Here is a 19,787-nt window from a genome sequence, read left to right as displayed (position 1 = left end):
TATTACAAAAAGTGCATTCTAACTTACCCTTCTCTTTTACAGATTTTAAAGAATAAGGAAGCATCCACACGTCAGGCATATTCAGATCTAATGGCACAGCAAAATAGTACAGTTGCTGAGAATAAAAAACTCATGGGAAAGGTAAAAACACTTGAGGAGACATTGGAGAATATGAAGAAACAAAAAATCCAAGTGGAACAGGAACTCCCTAAAGTGAGAGAAGCTGCAGAAAAAGAGCGGAAGAAGCAGCAAAAGGACATGGAGGAGATCTGTCTTCAGAAGACCAAGGCTGAACAAGAGGCTAAGCAATGTCGTATAGACCTAGAAAGCATTGAGAAAGAGAAAGCAGATGCAGAGCAGGAGTTGGAGTGTGTAAGGCAGTTCATTTTTCAGGCAGAGACTCAAAGAAGTATACTGGAAGAAAACCTCCGTGCTTTTCGAAATCAAATAGAAGAAAGCACTTTTACCAGAAGAAACCTTGAAGAACTTCTAAGAAGAAAAGATACTAATCTTCATGATTTAGAGAAACAAAAAAAAACCTTGATGCAGGAACTGCAAAAAAAAACAGATGGAGAGGAGAAACTTATGAAGCTCATCAAGCAAATGGAACAAGATCTTGACTTTAAAGGGAACCTATCAGAAATAAAGCTGCAAGAAAGAGAGAGAACTGAATCCAGAAGAAAGATTATTGAAGGCACATACACTGTAACTAGAGAAACTTCCCCGCCAACTTTTACAGCTGGGCAAGGCAGCCAGTGTAGGATTGATTCTGAAATCATGAGTTTCCAGAAGAAACTAGAAGCCAAAAAGGTAGAAGAACTTAAACAAAAGATAGATGATCTGACCCTTGCTAACAAAAAAGCTGATAAAACTATTAAAGACCTGAAATATGAACTGAATGAAATTGAGCTTCAAAAATCATCAACAGAAGAAAAGTCTCGTTTATTAAAAGAAAAATTAGATAAAGTTAACAATGAACTTAAATGCCTAAAAATTAAGTTGGAGGAAAAAGACCAAGAAGAACAGAGATATTTGCAACAGTTGAAAGAACTGGAAAGGCAGCTACAGAGAACCACAGGTAAAGCTGAAGAGGTGATGCAAGAAAATATTGATCTTAAGAAAATTAAGATGAACTATCAGGAGGAGCTGAAATCTGTTCAGCAAGAAAAGACACAGCTCAAAAGAGAAGTAGAGGAATTAACCAGATCACAGACAAAAACTGAAATCACTATCAAACATTTAAATTCACAAATCAGTTCTCTTCAAAAAGAGAAGCTGGCAGCTGAACACAGAACACAGTCATGCAAAGGAGAAGCAAATAATCTTCAAGACCAGTATAAGAAAATAAAAGAACAGTTGCTTGAAAAAACGAAAGTAGAGAAAGAAAACCAGCATGAAATTCAGATGCTGAAGAATGAATTAACCAAAAGCAATCAGGTGTCAGAAACATTGAAACAACAGATAGAAGACCTTAATAAATGGAATACTGAAACAAAACTACTGATGAAGCAAATTCAATCCGAATCAGAGAAGATGGCTTTGGAAAAACAAAATATTCAGAGGAAAAATGATGCGTTAAAAGCCCTAGCAGATGGTTTCAAAGAACAATTGCGTACAACAAATGAACAATTGCACAAACAAACAAAAATTGAGCAAGAATTCATATGTAAAATCAAAAGCCTAGAAGTTGATCTTGCAAAAACAAAAGACTTAGCTAGTGACTATAAACAAAAATGTGATAAACAAAATGCTTCCACCCTTAGCATTGACCGGGAGGTTAAAAATTTAAATGCTCAGATGAGTGCTCTAACTATGGAAAAGAGAATGAATGAGCAGAAGATAGTGCTACAACAAGCTCATATACAAGAATTAAGTAGCAAATTAAAAAAATTGCAGGATGAACTCCATCAGAAAACTCTGGATGAACAGATGGCACGCAAAAAGATGATTCTGTTTCAGGAAGAATCCATTAAGTTTAAACATTCTGCAGAGGAATTTAGGAAAAAAGTGGAAAAACTACTGGAATCCCATAGCATCACAGAAAAGGACATTTCTGGTATAAAGCTAGAATGTGTTGCTCTTCAACAAGAAAAGCATATGGCTGAGGAAAACATCATGTTGTACAAGAGGCAAATTGAAGATCTGCAAGAAAGGCTTAAAAAATGTCACGAACAACTACAGCAAGGGAAGCAGGCTGAAATGGACTATCATCAGAAGTGCAGGAAACTTGAGGAAGAATTGGAAGTGCAGAAGCGCGTGGTTGAGAGCTTGAAACAGAAGATGGATCTGCAGGTCAGGGAGAGTGAACACAGGTTTCTTTCATTTCAGAATGAAGTTCAGCAAAATAATAAGCTCCAAGATTCTGGATTTAAATTGAGCTGTGAGAGAAGAGGGAATGATTTCAATTACCTGAGTGAGACTGCAGCTAAAGAATTTGAACAGCCTCCTCCACATACAAAACCAAGCTCACCTTTGTTAAGGCAGAAACAGGGGAGATCAGGTTTTAAATCTGATCAAATAGAAGGAAATACATTGTACCTGAGTGCTGATGATACAATACCAAGAGAGGTGCAGTTTCAGATGTCAAGCATAAACCAATCATCAGAAGACTCAAGTTCGCAGTCTTTTACAGAGTTTGTTTCACAGATGAGTACGCAGTTCCAGATAACTTTTGATAAAGCAAACCAAATCTGTGGAACATCTGAAAGGGACACATTGAGAAACAGAAACCTACACAGTTCCAGGCAAACCATTAGACATGGAGAAGACACAAAACATGAATTAGGAGTGGTAAAACTTCATCCCTTGGAGGTACACACTACATTTTCTGAGGGTTTGCCTTCCTAATGCTGCTTTTTACTAGTCGGTTTGGTTGGTTGGTTTTAGTTATGCTTTATTACTATTCTGTTTAATATTTCTAATGTTTCTACCTTGGTGAAGGGAACCCCTTCTGTCTTACACAAAAAGCTTCATGTTAGACCTTACTAGGTTTGTTAATGTCTAAGAAAAGTTATTTTAAAAATTTGTATTGAAAATAGGAATTCACATTCACTGTTGTATCATTATTGGTCAAAGTAAGCCTTGATTAACAGCAGTCTGCTCTTATAGAAGCAAACAACAGTTACTGATGCTTAGTCTAGTCATATTCCTGTTATTGAATAAATATTTGAAATGGCAAATGCACTTCAAAACTCAAGCTCTCTATATATCTCTGCTTACCAATTTTAGTAGCAGTTCTCCTTTCTGACTTGCGTTCAAGTTCTCCCTTTGGTTTCTCTGGTGGTGGATTTAGGAGTGAACTATGTACAGCACAGTCTGCAGTTGTATTTCTCACTGTGTCAAAAACTTCCTATTTACAGATAGTGGAGAACAAGCACTATGACATGCATGTTGAAGTCACAACATTAAACCAAGAGAATGACAAGACTTTTGGTAATGAAGAGAGAATGTTTCAGGGATCCAAAACTTCCGAAGGGTTTAGGAGAGAAGACTTTGCAAAGATGAGCTCTTTCTTAGGAGAAGAGGTTTTGAGAACTGTTGATGATGCTACTCAGCTGGAATATTTTACAGAGGAATATGATACTATTAAATTTCAAGGTCTCCGATGTGATGTAACTGCCAGACAGTTGACTGAAGTTAAACTTTTAGACAAGCTCACTGTTGAGCAGCTCATTTCAGGGCAGAAAACTATTGATGAGGTTCAGAAAAGTCTTGAAAAATTTTTAACTAAACCTACAGCTATAGCTGGGCTGTACCTTGAATCCAGCAAAGAGATAGTCTCTTTTGCTTTAGCAGCAAAGAGAAAGATCATAGGAAAAGCACTGGCGTTAGCATTTTTAGAGGCCCAAGCAGCTACTGGTTTTATTATTGATCCCACAACAGGTCAGAAATTCTCTGTTGATGATTCAGTTGTTAGAGGTCTTGCAGACAGTGAATTTAAGAGTAGACTGCTTGAGGCAGAAAAAGCTGTTTTGGGTTATTGCTGTTCTGGGAAGGTGCTGTCTGTGTTTCAGGCTGTGGAAGCTCATCTTTTAGAAAGACAAAAAGGTAAAAATATCCTTGAGGCTCAAATTGCAAGCGGGGGGGTTATTGATCCTGTGAGAAGTGTTCGTGTACCTCCAGAAGTTGCCGTGCAGCTTGGCTTGCTTAATAACACCATTTTAAAATTTTTGCATGAACCTTCAAGTAATGCAAAATGTTTCCAAAATCCAAATAACAGGAAAGCTATGTACTACTGTGATTTGCTGAAAATGTGTTTGTTCAGCATAAGCAGTAAGTGCTTTCTGCTTCCAGTTGGTGAAAGGAAAATAAGCAGCCCGTCAGCAGAGAAAAAACATAAAACTTCTGTAGTAAATGTTGACACAGGAACTGAAATGGCTTCATATGAAGCTTATAAAAAAAATTATATTGATAAAGCTACATATCTTGAGCTTTCAAAACAGGAATTTGATTGGAAGGAGTCTACGTGTTTTGACTCTGATGGCAATTCTTTTCTTTTGCTTACAGATCTTAAAACAGGTGTACAGTTTAATATTGAGGAGACATTAAATCAGGGTAGAATTGACAGAGCATTAGTCAACAAATATAAGGAGGGCTTAATCACCGTTAATGAGTTGGGTGATATATTAGTTAGCAGCTCACAGCCAAATAAGGACTTAAACAGTCCTATTGCAGGGTTCTGGCTTTCTGAAACCAATGAAAGAATTCCAGTCTTGAAAGCTTCACGCAAAAATTTGGTAGATAGAGTTACTGTGCTCCGATGTCTTGAAGCTCAGGTTAGTACAGGAGGTATAATTGATCCATTTACAGGAAAAAAATACAGTGTTTCAGAAGCTTTGCAAAGGGAGTTAATTGATGATGGTTGTGCCAAGCAAATCCAGCAGTGTGAGCTGCTCTTTACTGGGATCATTCATCCCGTAAGGAACACTATTATGTCAGCTGTTGAAGCCGTGCATTTAAGTGCCATAGACAAAGAAATGGGCATGCGCTGTCTGGAATATCAGTACTTGACTGGTGGCTTGATAGATCCAAAATCTCATTCCAGGTTAACAATGGAAGATGCAATTAAGAATGGTATTATTGATGCTATCACAGCTACAAAGATGAAGGATGAAAAATTGCACAATAAAGTTTTAACATGCCCCAAAACTAAGAAGAAGATAACCTACAAAGAAGCTTTAGATAGAGCTGTTTTTGATTGTCACACTGGGCTGCGGTTGTTAGAAGCAGCTCAGCCTATGAAAACAGGAATTTCCAGTCTTTTCTATAATTCATAGTGGACGAAAGATATAAGTACTCATTTTGGGCTTTGCTTTAAAACCTGTTAAAGTTAAGGAAAAGATCTGTGATGGCCTTTATGGAAAATCATAAATGGTGTTTTCTAGCATTAATTACTTGCTGCAAAACTAATTATTATGAACAACTAATAAGCAGAAACCACTGAAACTGGAATTAGATATTACTTATTGCAAAACTGAAATTTATAGATAAGCAGATTCATAATTTCAAAATGCAGTCTATGTGTTCAGTCTTTACCGGCAGGCCTTGTCTGTCATTACCTTACATGTAGGTAGTGTAAATGAGAAATTATACTGAGGTTGGTGAAGTTACTAGTAGTGCAAAGTGGGTAGATTTAGGTGAGACAAAAATCATATTCTTACATTAAAGATTGAAGGGGATTGCCCATTTTTTGGACTGAACACAGTGTAGTATTTCATGTGACCTGTTACTTAAAATTACAAATCAGTTTGCAGATATCATTTGTTTTACAAGAGTGGCAATAAAATATACAAGATTAAATCTGCAGTGCAGTAAGCACACATGCATCAGTACTTTTTCTCACACTGGTATTTCATTAATTTTAATGGGCTGTTTACACCAAACAGTTGTGTGCCCTGTCCTGAATTTTTCTCTCATTTCAGGTTCTTTTTTTTTTAGAATTGTTTTCTGCTCTAATAGGCAAATGAATTACAATAACACATCAAATTTAAAAAAAGATCCATTGAAATAAAATGTTTTCATTTCTACTTGTGATACATGGAAGGGCTTAAGCATGTTTTCTCTGTATTGATAAATGTCCACCTAACAGATTGTGTATATATATGAAAAGGAGTATGTTTTCCTGTGCAGAAAAAGATTAAATGTCTCAGTATTTTACTTTTACTTTTCTTGTTTCTGTAGACATAAAAGCAATGTATTCTTCCTAATTGTAATTTGGTAATCCATGTGCATAATTTGCAAAATACTGTTATGCTATGCTGGTTGTACATATCCTTACCCGAGGGTAATGCAAAGGCAGCAATTCAAAGATAGTTTATATGCAAATTTTTTTTAGATTTTATCTGCTGAGTAATGGCTGGGAAGCTATGCTTTTTCTTGCTATCAATCATTTTATAATGATTGTATGTGTGTATGAATAAGCACCTTTATCATAATTACAAATCACTTGATGTATTATTTTGTTAATGTCTATAATTATGTGGCATTTTTGTTCCTACATCAAAGTGTCATAGTAATGAATGTGGTGGTAAATAAAAAGAAATCATTTTATGTTTGTGGTGATAATAATGCCATTGTGGTAGAATTGTGTTTCTGTGGACATTAATGTTACATATTTCAGCAATTTACATTTACATGTTTTTTTACAATTCATGGCACTCATCAGAAATCAGTGGAAGAGGAAAAGAAGGAACATGTTGAGAAAGCTGGAGATTTACTGAAATGGGTGTCAAACCTCAGCAAGACACTCGGCAAAGAAGAAGGAGAAAAGGCTGAAAAGACAGATTTACCTAAGCAGCAGGTACACAGATGTCTTTGATAAAGCACCACTTCCTCTTTTTAGGTTTTTGCATGGATTAAATTCCAAAATAATCCATAAACACTTTTTTTTCCCCCCTACAAATCACCATCCACATTTTCCTCAGTACACAATTTCACATTTGATTGTGAGTAGAGAGTTGGGTAAACAAACATCAATGTTTAGGGACACAAGCATATTACTCAAGAATAAGCTCCCACTGCTTTTTACAGACCTAGCATGTGACATATTCTGACACTGCAAAATATCAGTTTAGAGAAACCGGACCCTGCACGCCCTTTCTCAGCCTTTGTAGAGGGAGAGTGCATCGTGTCAGGACAGCCTTTTGGGTACCAGGAGGGAGAAAGTTGGTAGGAGGGGCCTGAAGGCCAAGCTTCTATTTATTTGCTTTTCAAAAGTTAATCTGAGGGGTTCTCTTAAGGGATAGTCAAAACTGCTGCCCTAGGAAGTATAGCAGGCATTGACTGAGGCCTCTTTACTATCACACTAGTCCACAGGCTGTTGGAATGGCTCATCTTAGTGCCGTTGTATTTAACAGGACATTGTCACTGTGTACAGTTGTAACTCTGACCATAAATTTCCATCTGTGAAGTTTCCTGTCATTTCTAGGACCTCCTCTGCTAGGCTGGCCCCATTAAATAGCTTAGTTACACCTAAAAAGGTTTCAGTAGGTGAAGGTCTACCTGCACACTGAGCAGCAGAGGGACAGAGCAGTGTCTTGTCCACATCCCTCAGTAAAGGGCTGGATGTGTCATCATACAAACATAATTTTGGCCCTCTTGGCAGCCTGTTCCTGTGTTTTTATTTTGGTGATGCATTCTGGTGCCACAGTCACTGGAGCAGCATCTGCATAAATCCTACTTTCTGTTGGGAAGGTTGGCAGTCCTGATGACCACTGCAGCTTGTAGCTTTTTCAAAGAGGACCCAGTGCTAGCTCTGAATTTGTCCCTATATCTACAGGAGGAAATAAGCTTGTATTGATTTGAACATATTGATTGGTAAATTAATAGTAGTTAGGATCAGAATTTGCAGAAGCATTCAGTGCTGGTCCTCTTCTGCCCTTGTTAATGACAACACTGCAAACCTTTATCAGTGTTGGGCCAGCACTCAAGTCCTTAGGACATCTCAGCTTACCATGGCATCTGTGGGTGTTGTCTACCCTGTCCAGCCTGAGTCTCCAGTGAGTAACCTGTGAGCTGGCTGTCTTGGCTTCCTGTGGGAGATGGGTGTTTGCTGAGGGTCTTTGTTTCCTTTGTGAAGTGGCACGATGAGGTAGCTGCACCTTTCAGAGGTGCCTGGGTTTGTGCCTCCGCTGACTAGCAATGGTGCCTTGACAAATTGTGTAGAAACATGTAGAAACTGGTGATTTGATAGCTAATGTCAGCTGAAATACATTTCACATAGAGGATTAGGGTGGCTGTGGGGTGTAGTCAGGTACTGGGAAGAGAAGCTGATGCAGTAGTGACAGGGTGCACACAGCAGCCACAGTGACACTGGCTCCCTGAGTAAAGGGATCTCATGACCCCACCTGCTACTTCAGCCTGCTCACATCACCTTGTGTAGTGCATCCAGTGGTTCTCTTGGTTCCTGTGCAAGCAGCACAAGTGGTGAGATAGTGGCTTGCTGGTGGTGATTGCAAAGGGAGACTGTTTGGGCCCTTTGATACAATGCGTACAAGGACAGAATTGGTTGTGTCCAAACCCAGGTGAATGAAGGGCCCAAGCACCTTGCCTGAGATCTAGCACCTGTGTTGAAAATATCTCCAGCTGGCAGAACTCCCTTTTGATAATTTGCCTTTATTTAATCAAAACGGGTGCTTTTCTTTGAAGAGACTGCAGGGAGTTTCTCAGGAAAATTAGAAGATTAAGTTGCCACAAGTTCCTCTACCAGAACAACTCCTTTAGTGGGGATGACAGAGAACTGATAGTGTGAAGAATATTAATTAATAATTCCTTTTTTCCAAGTTTCTCATGTTGCATATGTCTCTGTTACTGAATTTCATGAAGGTGTGTGGTCTTCTGATATGTTTTTTCAAAAATTTGTTCTCTCTCATTTTCGTGAGCAACTTCTTGAACATGACCATCTTACACAACTTTTATAAAGCTGCTATAAACTGTGCCAATTATAATAAGTAATTTTAAATGATTGGTTAATTTTCCATCAAATAACATTTTGAAATATTCTATTTGTTTTGCTCAATAGTTTTCTAAAAATAACTTAATTAAAAGGCATATCACAATGACTTATCCATATATAAATTATACAATTCCGATAAATAATACTGCTCTAAGGATAGCCAGTATTTTAAAAAAATCAAACTCTTATATTATTGAGATTAGTCCCAGATAAAAATACAGTTTTGTTTGGTTTTTTTGTTTTTATTTATGTACATAATGAGGTCTTGAACACAGGTTATTTATTTTTCAGATTTCCCTTCATGAAATGTCAACCAAGAAAGAACAAATAGCTGAAGCTCTGCAGACTACTCAGTCATTTTTAGCTAAGCACAGTGACAAGTATGCCATTTTTTATTTTTCAAATAATGTAAATTATTGAATCAATACATACTGTTTGCTTAAACAGAAATCATATCCTCATCTTATAGTTCTAATTGCATTTCATGTACAGTTTCGGTTTTTTTTTTTGTCTTCCCATTTGGTGAAGCTTGATGCAACTTTGTTTATTTCAAGAATTTGATTTGGTTTATATACCCCTGGTCAGCTTAAAGAGATTAGACATTTAAATTTTCATTAGAAGTCAAAATAATTAACAATTTTGTTGTAAATGAGTACTTGAACTACATGTCACAAGATTGTTTCATCTGTGTCTGAAAAGAGATGGTTTAATGTAGTTGATGGACCACCCCGGGACTCCTGGTTTGATATATGCGTGTTCCAGTAATCCCCACTGTAGCAGTTTAAGATACTAAATTGCTGACATATGTCATGACTCCTTGCTGGTTATGTTACCTGTCTTGACTGGTAATCAGTAGACAAAGGCCCATGCAAAGGTTAAATGCTTCTTTTCCTGAATAACTGCAATCAGATTGTAGCTTTCTTGAACATCTTTGTAATTAGGCTGTATTTTTTCCAGACTACTTGTATTTATGTCTGCTCCCCATTTTTAAGTAAAGGTAGGCAGATCACTCCCAACAAGTCAAAAATTACCCAGAGATCTCCATCTTCCATTTTTTTTTCATAACAGAATGACAGATGAAGAGAGAAATGAAATGGAAAAGCAGGTTAGATCCCTCCAGGAGAGCTATAGCTTGTTATCCAATGAAGCTTTGAAGCAGCTGCAGGAAGTACATCTGGGTGATGAAAAGATGGAAGAAAAGGTAACAAGATTGAAACTTAGCTTTCAGTCTCTCTTGAGATTTACTGCATGGTTTTCAAACCACACATGATCAGCAAAAGCAGAAGCTGCAATTAACAGTGTGTGGAAGGAACTTGGTATTTAATTGACTGAAGGTGGTGTGTATTTGCTATGAAATACTGTATGTGACCTTACCTGTGCACATGAGCATTCTGTTCATCAGACTTCTTTTGTGAAGAGTCTTAATAATGTGTGCCTTGCATGAAGAAAGATAAGCAATTCATTCATCTCTTAACTCTTCTCTTAAAAGCCATTCTTTGACTGCTAGATAAGTCTGCGTTTCTGCTGCAAAAATGACATTGTAAAATAACATGTTAATCTCTCCCATATATCACTCAGAAATGTCCTGGAAGAGATCTACTTTCCATTTTTCTTAAAATTTTTCTGGGTATGAAAACAGGAGGACATAATACAATTAGCTCTGAGACACTATGAATATATTTGTTAATGGATATTAGACTTAAATATGGAGTTCTCAAAAATTATCTTGCAAGTGAGTGTTCTCATGTACATATAGAGGCAGAGTCTGTGTAATGAGTTCAGATAATGTTGCCAAACTGACTTCATGCTTTCCATGCCAACTAAATGCAATATTTGGTGCTAGAGTATCTGATTCCATATTGTTGAGTGTATATACAGAAATGCTGTATGCTGTAAACATGAATAGCATGGTTGTGTTGAATCACATACTGTTTCCAAATATTCTAACCTTTCACAGACATTTATAGCATGAAAATGTGCCTTTCAGGTATATGTTCTATTTGCTCTCTCTGCAATAATTTCTTCTATTGTCTTTCACTAACCCTGTTTATGTATGCAAAGCATAGGTTTTCAATTCACAGATGCATGTTGGTTTTAAATCTTTTATCACATCGTGTGCTGTTGAATGACTGACATAGATCACTTGCGCATTTGAGCTGCTAACATTCACAACATTCCTCCAGGCCTGGTAAGTACATGTTTTTATGCTTATCATGCGTTCAAAGTCCAAAGAAGATTTTAAATATACAGTCCAAAAATACTGATAGCTTTTCTTTTATATTTCCTTTTAGGTGAATAAAGTCATTGCTGGTGTCATTGACCAAACAACTGGAGAAGTCATTTCAGTCTTTCAGTCTATTTTAAGAGGTTTTCTTGACTATGACACCGGAATTAGATTGCTTGAGAATCAGCTGATTCTTTCTGGAATAATTTCTCCAGAATTAGGAGTGTGTTATGATTTGGAAGAAGCTGAAGCTCATGCCTTAATTGATGAGCAGATTCTGTTGCACCTGCAAGAATTAAGTAATGCAAAGAAGCTTATGTCAGAATCATCGTTAGCAAATATTCCAGTTGTTTCAGCTTTAGAACAAGGTCTAATTTCAGAACCTCTGGCTGTTAAAATTCTTGAGAATCAGCTTTCAAGTGGGTATTTGATTTTGCCATCTACTGGAGAAAAGCTGTCTTTGCAGAATGCTTTCCAGAAAAACCTCATTTCTCCAACCTTATATGCAAAACTCCTGGAAAGAAAAGACACATGTAAAGATCTCATAGACCCCAACTGTGCCGAGAAAATTTCCCTTGAACAGATGGTTCATAGAAGCATAATACATGAAGCAACAGGGTTAAGACTCCTACCTGTGAAACCACAAGAAAAAGGGAGAATTATGTTGAAATGTGGAAGGAGGGTAACTATTTTGAGGGCAGCCCATGAAGGGCTCATTGACAGGGAAACGATGTTCAGGCTGCTGGGTGCTCAGTTAATGTCTGGAGGAATCATTGACCCTGACTCAGGGAAGCGAATGACTGTGGAAGAGGCCATGAGACAAGGAATGATAGATCAGGACACTGCCTGTGGGATCCTCACACATCAGGTTAAGACTGGTGGAATCCTTTGTCAAAATTCAGGACAACGCCTGACTGTTGATGAAGCTGTACAATGCAACTTAATATCATCTACCAGTGCTCTGCTGGTATTAGAAGCACAGAGAGGCTTTGTGGGACTAATTTGGCCTCACACTGGTGAAATATTCCCTGTATCAACTTCTTTGCACCAAGATATGATTACAAATGAGCTGGCATTCAAAATACTGAATGATAGAAAGAAAATAGCTGCACTTTACATTCCAGAAACTTGTGAAATAATCAGTCTTGACAAGGCTGCAGAATCAGGGATAATAGACAGTAATACTGTATCTGTTTTGACCAATGTGACTTTACCAGATAAAATGCCCAATGTAGAAGAATTAAAGTCTCCTTGTAAAAAAGCTGCAAAATGGTTATCGACTTATGAATTTCTGCCATCTGTATGTCATGACTGTGAGGAGGAACATGAAGATTCTGGCACAGAAGACCCTGTATGTCATAATCTAGATCAAGCTAAGAAACTATTCATGTCTTACCTGATGGTAAATAGTTATATGGATGCCAACACTGGAGGGAGACTTTTGTTATATGATGGACAACTGCAAGAAGTCATCAATATGTTGCTGGAAGGTGATAGGACTGGGTACAATGCTGGTGTGTCAGAAATGGAACTTAGTAACAAATATGTAAGCTCAAAAGGAATTAACCTAAAATCAGTAGACAGTGTTCAGGGTGATCTTTCGGGTGCTGAGAATTTTTGTAATAACAGGAAAGTAAATCAATGTGATGATTTAAGGAATTATGTATCTTCACAAGAAGATCTCCATGTGTGTAGGCCAGATGTTTGCAATACTCTTGGTACTGAGCAATCAGAATATACACAGGAGATTTTGTTAACTATCCCTGCAGAACTCAGAAATGTAGTAAGTAGCACTCAAAATTCCATAAAGAGAAATGAACTCAGAGGTTTTTTGGAAGTTTCTGAGTGGACAGAACTCAAGCATAACAATCAGCAGACAAATTTAGGAAACATTGAAGGATACCTTCCAAATGACTCAAATACATGTCTTATTTCAGAAACAGCAAACAAAGAGGTTTGTGTGGGAGACAGTCTGGATAATGAAAACAGGAATGATAAAATGTTACAGAATTCCTTGAGTGTGAATGATTTGTCAGATAATGAAACATGGAGGGAGCTGGAAAGGTGCACAGAATATGGGCCTCACATATTTCAAGCTGACAGTAGCAGAATGGTACAGGACAGCAGCAAGAAAGATAACTTTCAGAGAGGTCTTGGTTCATCCATCAGCGCAGACACTGAATGTAGACTTCCAGAAGAATTGGTTAGTCAGTGTGGTGTCCCACTAAAGTTTGAAGACAATGGATATGGTGAGCAACCTCTACAGGAATATGGGGGTCCATCCCTAGAGGGCTGTCCCTGCATACATGGAAGGCCATCCCTGGAGGATTGTACTGATTTTCGGAATAAACTGTGTCTAGGAGACAGCATAGACATGCACCATAGGCCTTCATTGGGTGGTGATACTGTCATGCACGATGGACCACCTCTGGGGGACAGCAACAGCACAGCACAAAGACTGACAGTAGAAGAAAGTGATCTTGTATTCCACAAGTTAGTGCCGTGTGACAGTAGTTCTGACTCATCAATAGATGGGGGCGATGGCATCCCACAGCTTGAGAGTAACTGCTTGCAGCATAAATTTGGTGAGGTGGCCTCTGAAGAGGACAGCTCTCAGTTGGATGATGGTGATGATGATGATGCCTATGAAACACCTCAGGGTGATGATGATGACAGTGACGTCTATGATACTCCACAAATTGATGATGATGATTCCTCTGACACTTCTCGAGGTGATGAAGGGTTTGATACCTTGCAGTTGGGGGATGATGATAAACCGGAGCCAGAACTGGCTGGAAGATCAGTTCCATTAGGTTTTCTGGAGGAGAGAGGTGGACGAATAACCCTAAGAAAAGAGACCAGCTCTTTTCAAGAACTTGCAGCTAATGCTGGAGAGAATGTTCGTGCAAATGTGAAAGGGCAACCTGAGACCATAACTATAGCTTCTGCAAATGCCAAAACTATGGAAAAAATCCCTGAGGAAAGGGAAAGAATGGGGAGTTTTGGAGAGAAGGAGCAAGAGTTACCAGTTACTGTTGAGAATGAAGGAAGAAAGGAAGGAGCCATGAGCTATTTATGGAATATGTGTGAAGGAGATGTACAAGACAGGAATGAGGAAGTTGAAATGAAAGCAGGAGGTGACCTGTGTGGGGAGGAATATGAAGGTACACAGGAGGAAGATTATGAGGAGGATTATGATAGCTATGATGACTCTGACACTGATTCTGACAGTGAAAAAGAAATGGATATTTTTTATTCACATCATCAATGTATAAGTAAAGGTGACCAGCTGTTAATTTCTGTAGAAGATGTAGAAAGGAGCAATGAAAATAATCAGAATATTGATGACTGCTGCCATTCTTTAGACCACAAGACAGGATATACTTTGCATTTCCAGTCTAACCATGAAAGTGGAAAACTATCCTCAGTAAAATGTGAGTCAATGTCAAATGTTTCTGAAGAAAGATGTGTTGGTCTTTCATGTACAGGTGAAGAAGATAGACAGGAGGAAACAGAAGATGACTATGGGACTTTTGTAAAAAGTAAACACATGTCACAAGATATTACTGAGCCCATTCAGTCTGAAAACACCTTTGACACTAAATGGATATCCACTAAGAGTGAAGAGAGTAATGAAACACAGTTTAGGGTTCCAGGATCTCAGCTTCTTGATGATACTGTGAAATCTGACATCACTGTGACAGCCTACCTACAGCAAGCTACTGATGATGATGAAAGTACTTGGACAAATTTACTTCTCTCAGAATGCTTTACTGATAGTGTGAATAAAGACAGTAATACCATGCCAATGTTAGATTCAAATCATGGGGAAAGAAAGAGAGAGGCACTATTTGCAGAGGAAAAAGTATTAAATTATCTGGAACAACTAAAGGAAAGTTCATCCCAAATGCACAATAAAATCCCTACAGATATTCCTTATGTGAGTGATAATAGTTCACTTAGTGACCCGGTACATCCAGTCACCAGTTGGAAGCATGGTCAAATAGAAAGAGGTTTTGAAAACCTAACAGAAAATAAAAATAGAGTAAATATTATGGAGGAATGTGATGTCATGGGGTTAAGTAATAGTCCCATTCAGATGGAAAGCCTCGGGGCAATATTTGATGCAACAGTAATTAAAGCTGATAGAGAAACTCCTGTTGCAAGTGAAGGAAAAGTAAATGTTGATCAAGCTTTTCTTGACATTCAAGGTGCAAGATCAGATGAATTTAAGAGAGACGTTAACATTTCTGCTTCTTTAAAACAACATACAACATGCATAAAAGAAGGTGGCCATTCAGAACTCGATAAAACTGAATTCTGTTTTGAGGACATGGAAAGAGGGGAAGAGGGTATACAGAATGAAAAGGATTTTCTGCTAAATGTGGAAGAAATGCATTCAAGTGAATTTAACACTTTTCCCCCACCTGATACAGAGAAACCAAAGGAGATTAGCATAACTAAAGAAACAGGGAGACTTAACTGTCAAAATACTGACAATGTTCTTAAAGACATTCCAGAAAGCAAAAGTGGCAATGATAGTGAAATCTCCCCCATAAAACCAGATGCTTTAGGAAGTACTGAGGATGCCAAAGAATTAGGGGATGGAAGTGACATGCTACCTACTGGGAGACATACCCATACCACTGATGTTTCTTCTGCAATTCTGAGTAGCATAGGGGATAACTTGAATTATGTTGCCCAGAACGAACATGAGATGCTGAAAAACACAAAGGGAGAAAATGTCATGGTCAGTGAGACTTCCTCCCTTGGAAATGGTTTCAAAAAACAAATGTCCATGGAGTCATTGCAAAAAGAAATGGGGCCCTGCAAAGATTTTCAAGTAAAGGAAGGTATTTCACAATCAGCAGATGTGTCTGACACACTAATGGAAGACTTACAGAATATATTGCAAAGGAAATTGAATATGGGACATGTTTACTGCAAGCAGGAAGGTGAACCCCTAAGTTACTCTGATACCAGAACTTTAATGCAAAATTTACTTAAAATGGTTAGAAGCACCCAGCTTGCAAGTGAAATGTCTAGTGGGTCAAATCTGAAGCAAATAAGCAATGCTGTTAGAACTGCATTAATGGTTAACACGCTGTGTACAGAGCCCAAAGAAAGTGATGCTCCTTCACTGCTTTGGCCTGATTACAGAAGTCCTGATCTTCTTCATGATATTCTGAAGCAGGAATCCTGCAAGCAAAAGACAGCTGATCCAGATGAAAGGAAGAGTGAAACAGACGTAAGAGCTTCTGTTCCCAAGCTTGCTACCACTGAATTTATGGAAATTTTTCAAATCTCACCTGGAGATGAAAGTACAAGCAAGTTAGAGGAGCTGATAAATGGTTTGCTTATGAGCTCACAGGTTGCTGGTACCACTACAGAACATGAGGGTAAAGGCAAAGGAGATGGGCTTTATTCTCTTTCCTCAACAGAACTATCAGAACTTGGATCAGAAATTGATGAAGGAAAAACACTGGCAGATAACACAACCACTACTTGGAAAAGTGATCAGGAGCATGGGAAGACAGACAGCCTGTCCAAAGGCTTTACTGAGCCTGTTTTCAAAACAAAAGAAGCAGTTGTGGGAGACACCCCCACTAGCATGGTAAGTAACAACAGTGGTATGTGCTCAGTGTCCTTTGTTAAAGGAATTGCATGGATCTTTCCATGTGCTGGACAGAATAATTGAACTGGAAAAATGGTTGAAAACTCAGATTATAAATTTAAAATAAATCATAATAAACCCAAGGACTTTTATTGCTTATTTTCAAGTCAGTTTGGAAAATCTTTTTTTAATTTTTAAAACTTATTTTCAGTTCGATGGAGTACAGCATTGTTTAAAGTTAACAGAGAAAATGCGAGAACATTTGGCAGTGCTTCAAGATATGAGAAACCACCTAGATAAACAGCAGCCTATTAGTAACAGCCTGGAAATACTGAAAGCTGAACTGGAACAGCTAGAGGTAAGTAAACTGTTCTTTATGCTTGTACTTCAGTGGTGGGTAGTAGGAATAGCCCTTAGATTTTAAAAGAGAGATTTAAAATATAGTTAAAGCAATTCAGATTTAAATGTCTTTCTTAGTAACTTAATGCATTTTATATATGTTCTCTTTGTAGTCATTTGAATCAGGACTGGCTACCTTTGCAATTATCCTAAAAAAGGACATGAACTTGGCAGAAGAATTCTTAAAGTCTTGTAACAGGGATATTCCAGAAGAGAAACTTAAAGAGCTAAAGATAAGCTGTGACTCTTTGCAGGAAGCATTTTTGGTGGTCTGTGATAGATCTTCAAAACGAGCAAAGCAAATAGTCAGCGCTGTTGACTTGGAAATGGTATGTTTTTATCGGCATATGGTTTTACCTTAATTTTCTTCAAGGTAATTGGGCTAAAATAAAGGAATTTTCTTTTTCTTTATTTTATCTTAGTATAAAGATACATGTATCATTCAATTTGATATGGTAGAAAATGTGACTAGACTCCAGGAGCATAAATAAATATACAACTTCCCTTTCTAGTCTAAGCTTGCAGGATTACACCAGCAACTTTTAAAACAACTGCACAGATTTTCAGACTGGATCACAGAGAACAGTAAAATCATGCATGACTTCACAAAGAATACTACTGATATAGAAGAGGTGAAGAAAAGTTTACAGCTGTTTAAAGTAAGTGCTCTTTATGGCAGGTGTTGATGCTTTTGGCAAATGTTGCTCCTTATTATTAATTATTAGCTATGTTTGTTATTCCTTCTCAATAACCTCTACTGCTTAAAGAGATGACTAGAAGTAATTACTTAAGAAGGCAACTACTTGATAATCCAGTAATAAAATCTTGTTGATTTGCTTTTTCACTTGCAAAAAATGTTGATAAAGTTAGGATTACTGAGAAAGCTATTGGTTCTACTTATATTGTTGCAATAAAACTGAGCCTTTTAGAAATCTAATTTATAATACAGATATTTCTGTGATTAAAATTGGGTCTTTATGCACAGGGTTCAGAACCTTTACTGAAGTTTAATTGCCTTCCAAAGCAATTACATGTGAGAACACAAGATGGGAAAAGATAAAAAGCCTCTTCATTACACACCCCATAAAATGAGTAATGGAAAACAAAGCAGAGCAAATTTTTAGTAATGTTCATATGCTTCCATATGTATGAATAATAAAAATAATTTTAGTTGTTTTAATGTGCTTAGAGTTCCAGAGACATGGTATGGTCATAGGGGCTCCACAGGATGTAGCTATTGGCAGAATTTGCCACATTGCTAGAAATGGTGACATTTTTGCTGTAGAGTTAAGAATAGGAATGATTTCAAGTAAATATTTTAACATTTCTATATCTTCAGACCTAGAACCTAGAAATGTTATACCTAACCTGCCATAAATCCTTTAGAGTTGAAGTTTTTAGACAGTCAGTTTTCAGACATCCATGATAGAGCAAAGAAATAGAGACGTGCGGTTTTTATTACTTGGATACAAGCTGTCCTGAGGCAAACCATGCACAAGTTCTAATGTCATACCTGAATGTGTCAGAATGATTCTGAGTTTTGATTTTCCATGGCTAAACTGTCTACCAAAAGTATTTTGCAATAGGGGCTAAGAAGAGATGGTAGGGATACTTGTGGTTTATTGGTACTCAGTTTTTCTTTGTTGCTAGTAATTCCCTTCACTTCATTTACAGAACAGTGCTGCAGAGCTCAGCTGTAAGAAAATGCAACTGGAGTCCACTGCATTTGATGTTCAGTTCTTCATTTCTGAACATGCTGAAGATCTTTCTCCTAATCAGAGCAAACAGCTGCTGAGGCTCTTAAATACCACCCAGAAATCTTTTCAGGAAGCACAGGAAGCAATAACTTCTCAAGTGGAAAGTTTAGAGACTCAGTTACAGGCAGTGCAAGAGCTGGGTGATCAGAAGGTTTGCCTTTCTGTGTAAATGTGTGCTGAATATTTCTGTCTATGGATGAGGAATTTTAATACTAGCATGCAATATTGAGCATATTTCTATCTTTTCCCTTTTTACTACAGATACATTCATAGTTCTACAAAGATGATATTGATCAAGTTTGGTGAATTTTTGTCTTTCCTTGGTGGGAAGCTGAGGAAACTCACAGAAACAGCATATGAAATTATGAACAGACACAAGTCTGCTCTTTCTAGCAATGAGAGAAATTGACTTGAGGTTTCTCACAAGTGTTGTTTCTTCAGCAGCTATATCAGTAATTGATCTGAGCTATATTGATCACTGAATTTGCTATACCATTGCATAACACTTTGGTCTTGCTGAAGATTTTATTTTCCTTTAATTTGCCAGCTCGTCTACTTATGTGACGTTTTTTCTAGATCTTTGTAGTCCAAGAACCAGATTTGTTAAAATCCGTGTACCATGGATTGTTTTGACTCAGATGGGTTAGAGGGACAAACGTATGAGTAAATCAGCCAAGATACTTGCAGTTCTAGGTGTAGGCACTGGGAAAACTGTGCGTCAAGTTGGGCCATCTACTACTTCAGCTGGCACAGCTGCAGCTGGCAGGCGTAAGCAGCCTTTGTAGAGTCAAAAGAGGCTGATAAAAGCTGCAGCATAACAGCACTTCTTCTTCTTTTAAA

General features: G+C 37.7%; 1 protein-coding gene across 21 annotated transcripts in view; it reads left to right on the top strand.

The window, feature by feature from the left end:
• DST (dystonin) overlaps positions 1-19,787 on the top strand; it is a 299,250-nt gene that overhangs the window by 173,497 nt on the left and 105,966 nt on the right. For 14 of the 21 annotated variants that reach the window (XM_048296861.1, XM_048296860.1, XM_048296883.1 and 11 more), the window contains 8 exons: positions 6,665-6,799; positions 9,245-9,333; positions 10,022-10,154; positions 11,245-16,791; positions 17,003-17,149; positions 17,304-17,519; positions 17,703-17,849; positions 18,865-19,098. In XM_048296861.1, the coding sequence (XP_048152818.1) occupies positions 6,665-6,799; positions 9,245-9,333; positions 10,022-10,154; positions 11,245-16,791; positions 17,003-17,149; positions 17,304-17,519; positions 17,703-17,849; positions 18,865-19,098 (6,648 nt within the window). Of the gene's footprint in view, positions 1-42; positions 2,812-3,359; positions 6,568-6,664; positions 6,800-9,244; positions 9,334-10,021; positions 10,155-11,244; positions 16,792-17,002; positions 17,150-17,303; positions 17,520-17,702; positions 17,850-18,864; positions 19,099-19,787 lie in introns of those variants that run through there. The other 7 variants (XM_048296872.1, XM_048296870.1, XM_048296875.1 and 4 more) reach the window with 2 other exon arrangements.

This window comes from Corvus hawaiiensis, chromosome 3 (assembly GCF_020740725.1).
Source record: "Corvus hawaiiensis isolate bCorHaw1 chromosome 3, bCorHaw1.pri.cur, whole genome shotgun sequence".
Taxonomy (NCBI): Eukaryota; Metazoa; Chordata; class Aves; order Passeriformes; family Corvidae; genus Corvus; species Corvus hawaiiensis.
This window is presented reverse-complemented; position numbering and strand designations above follow the sequence as displayed.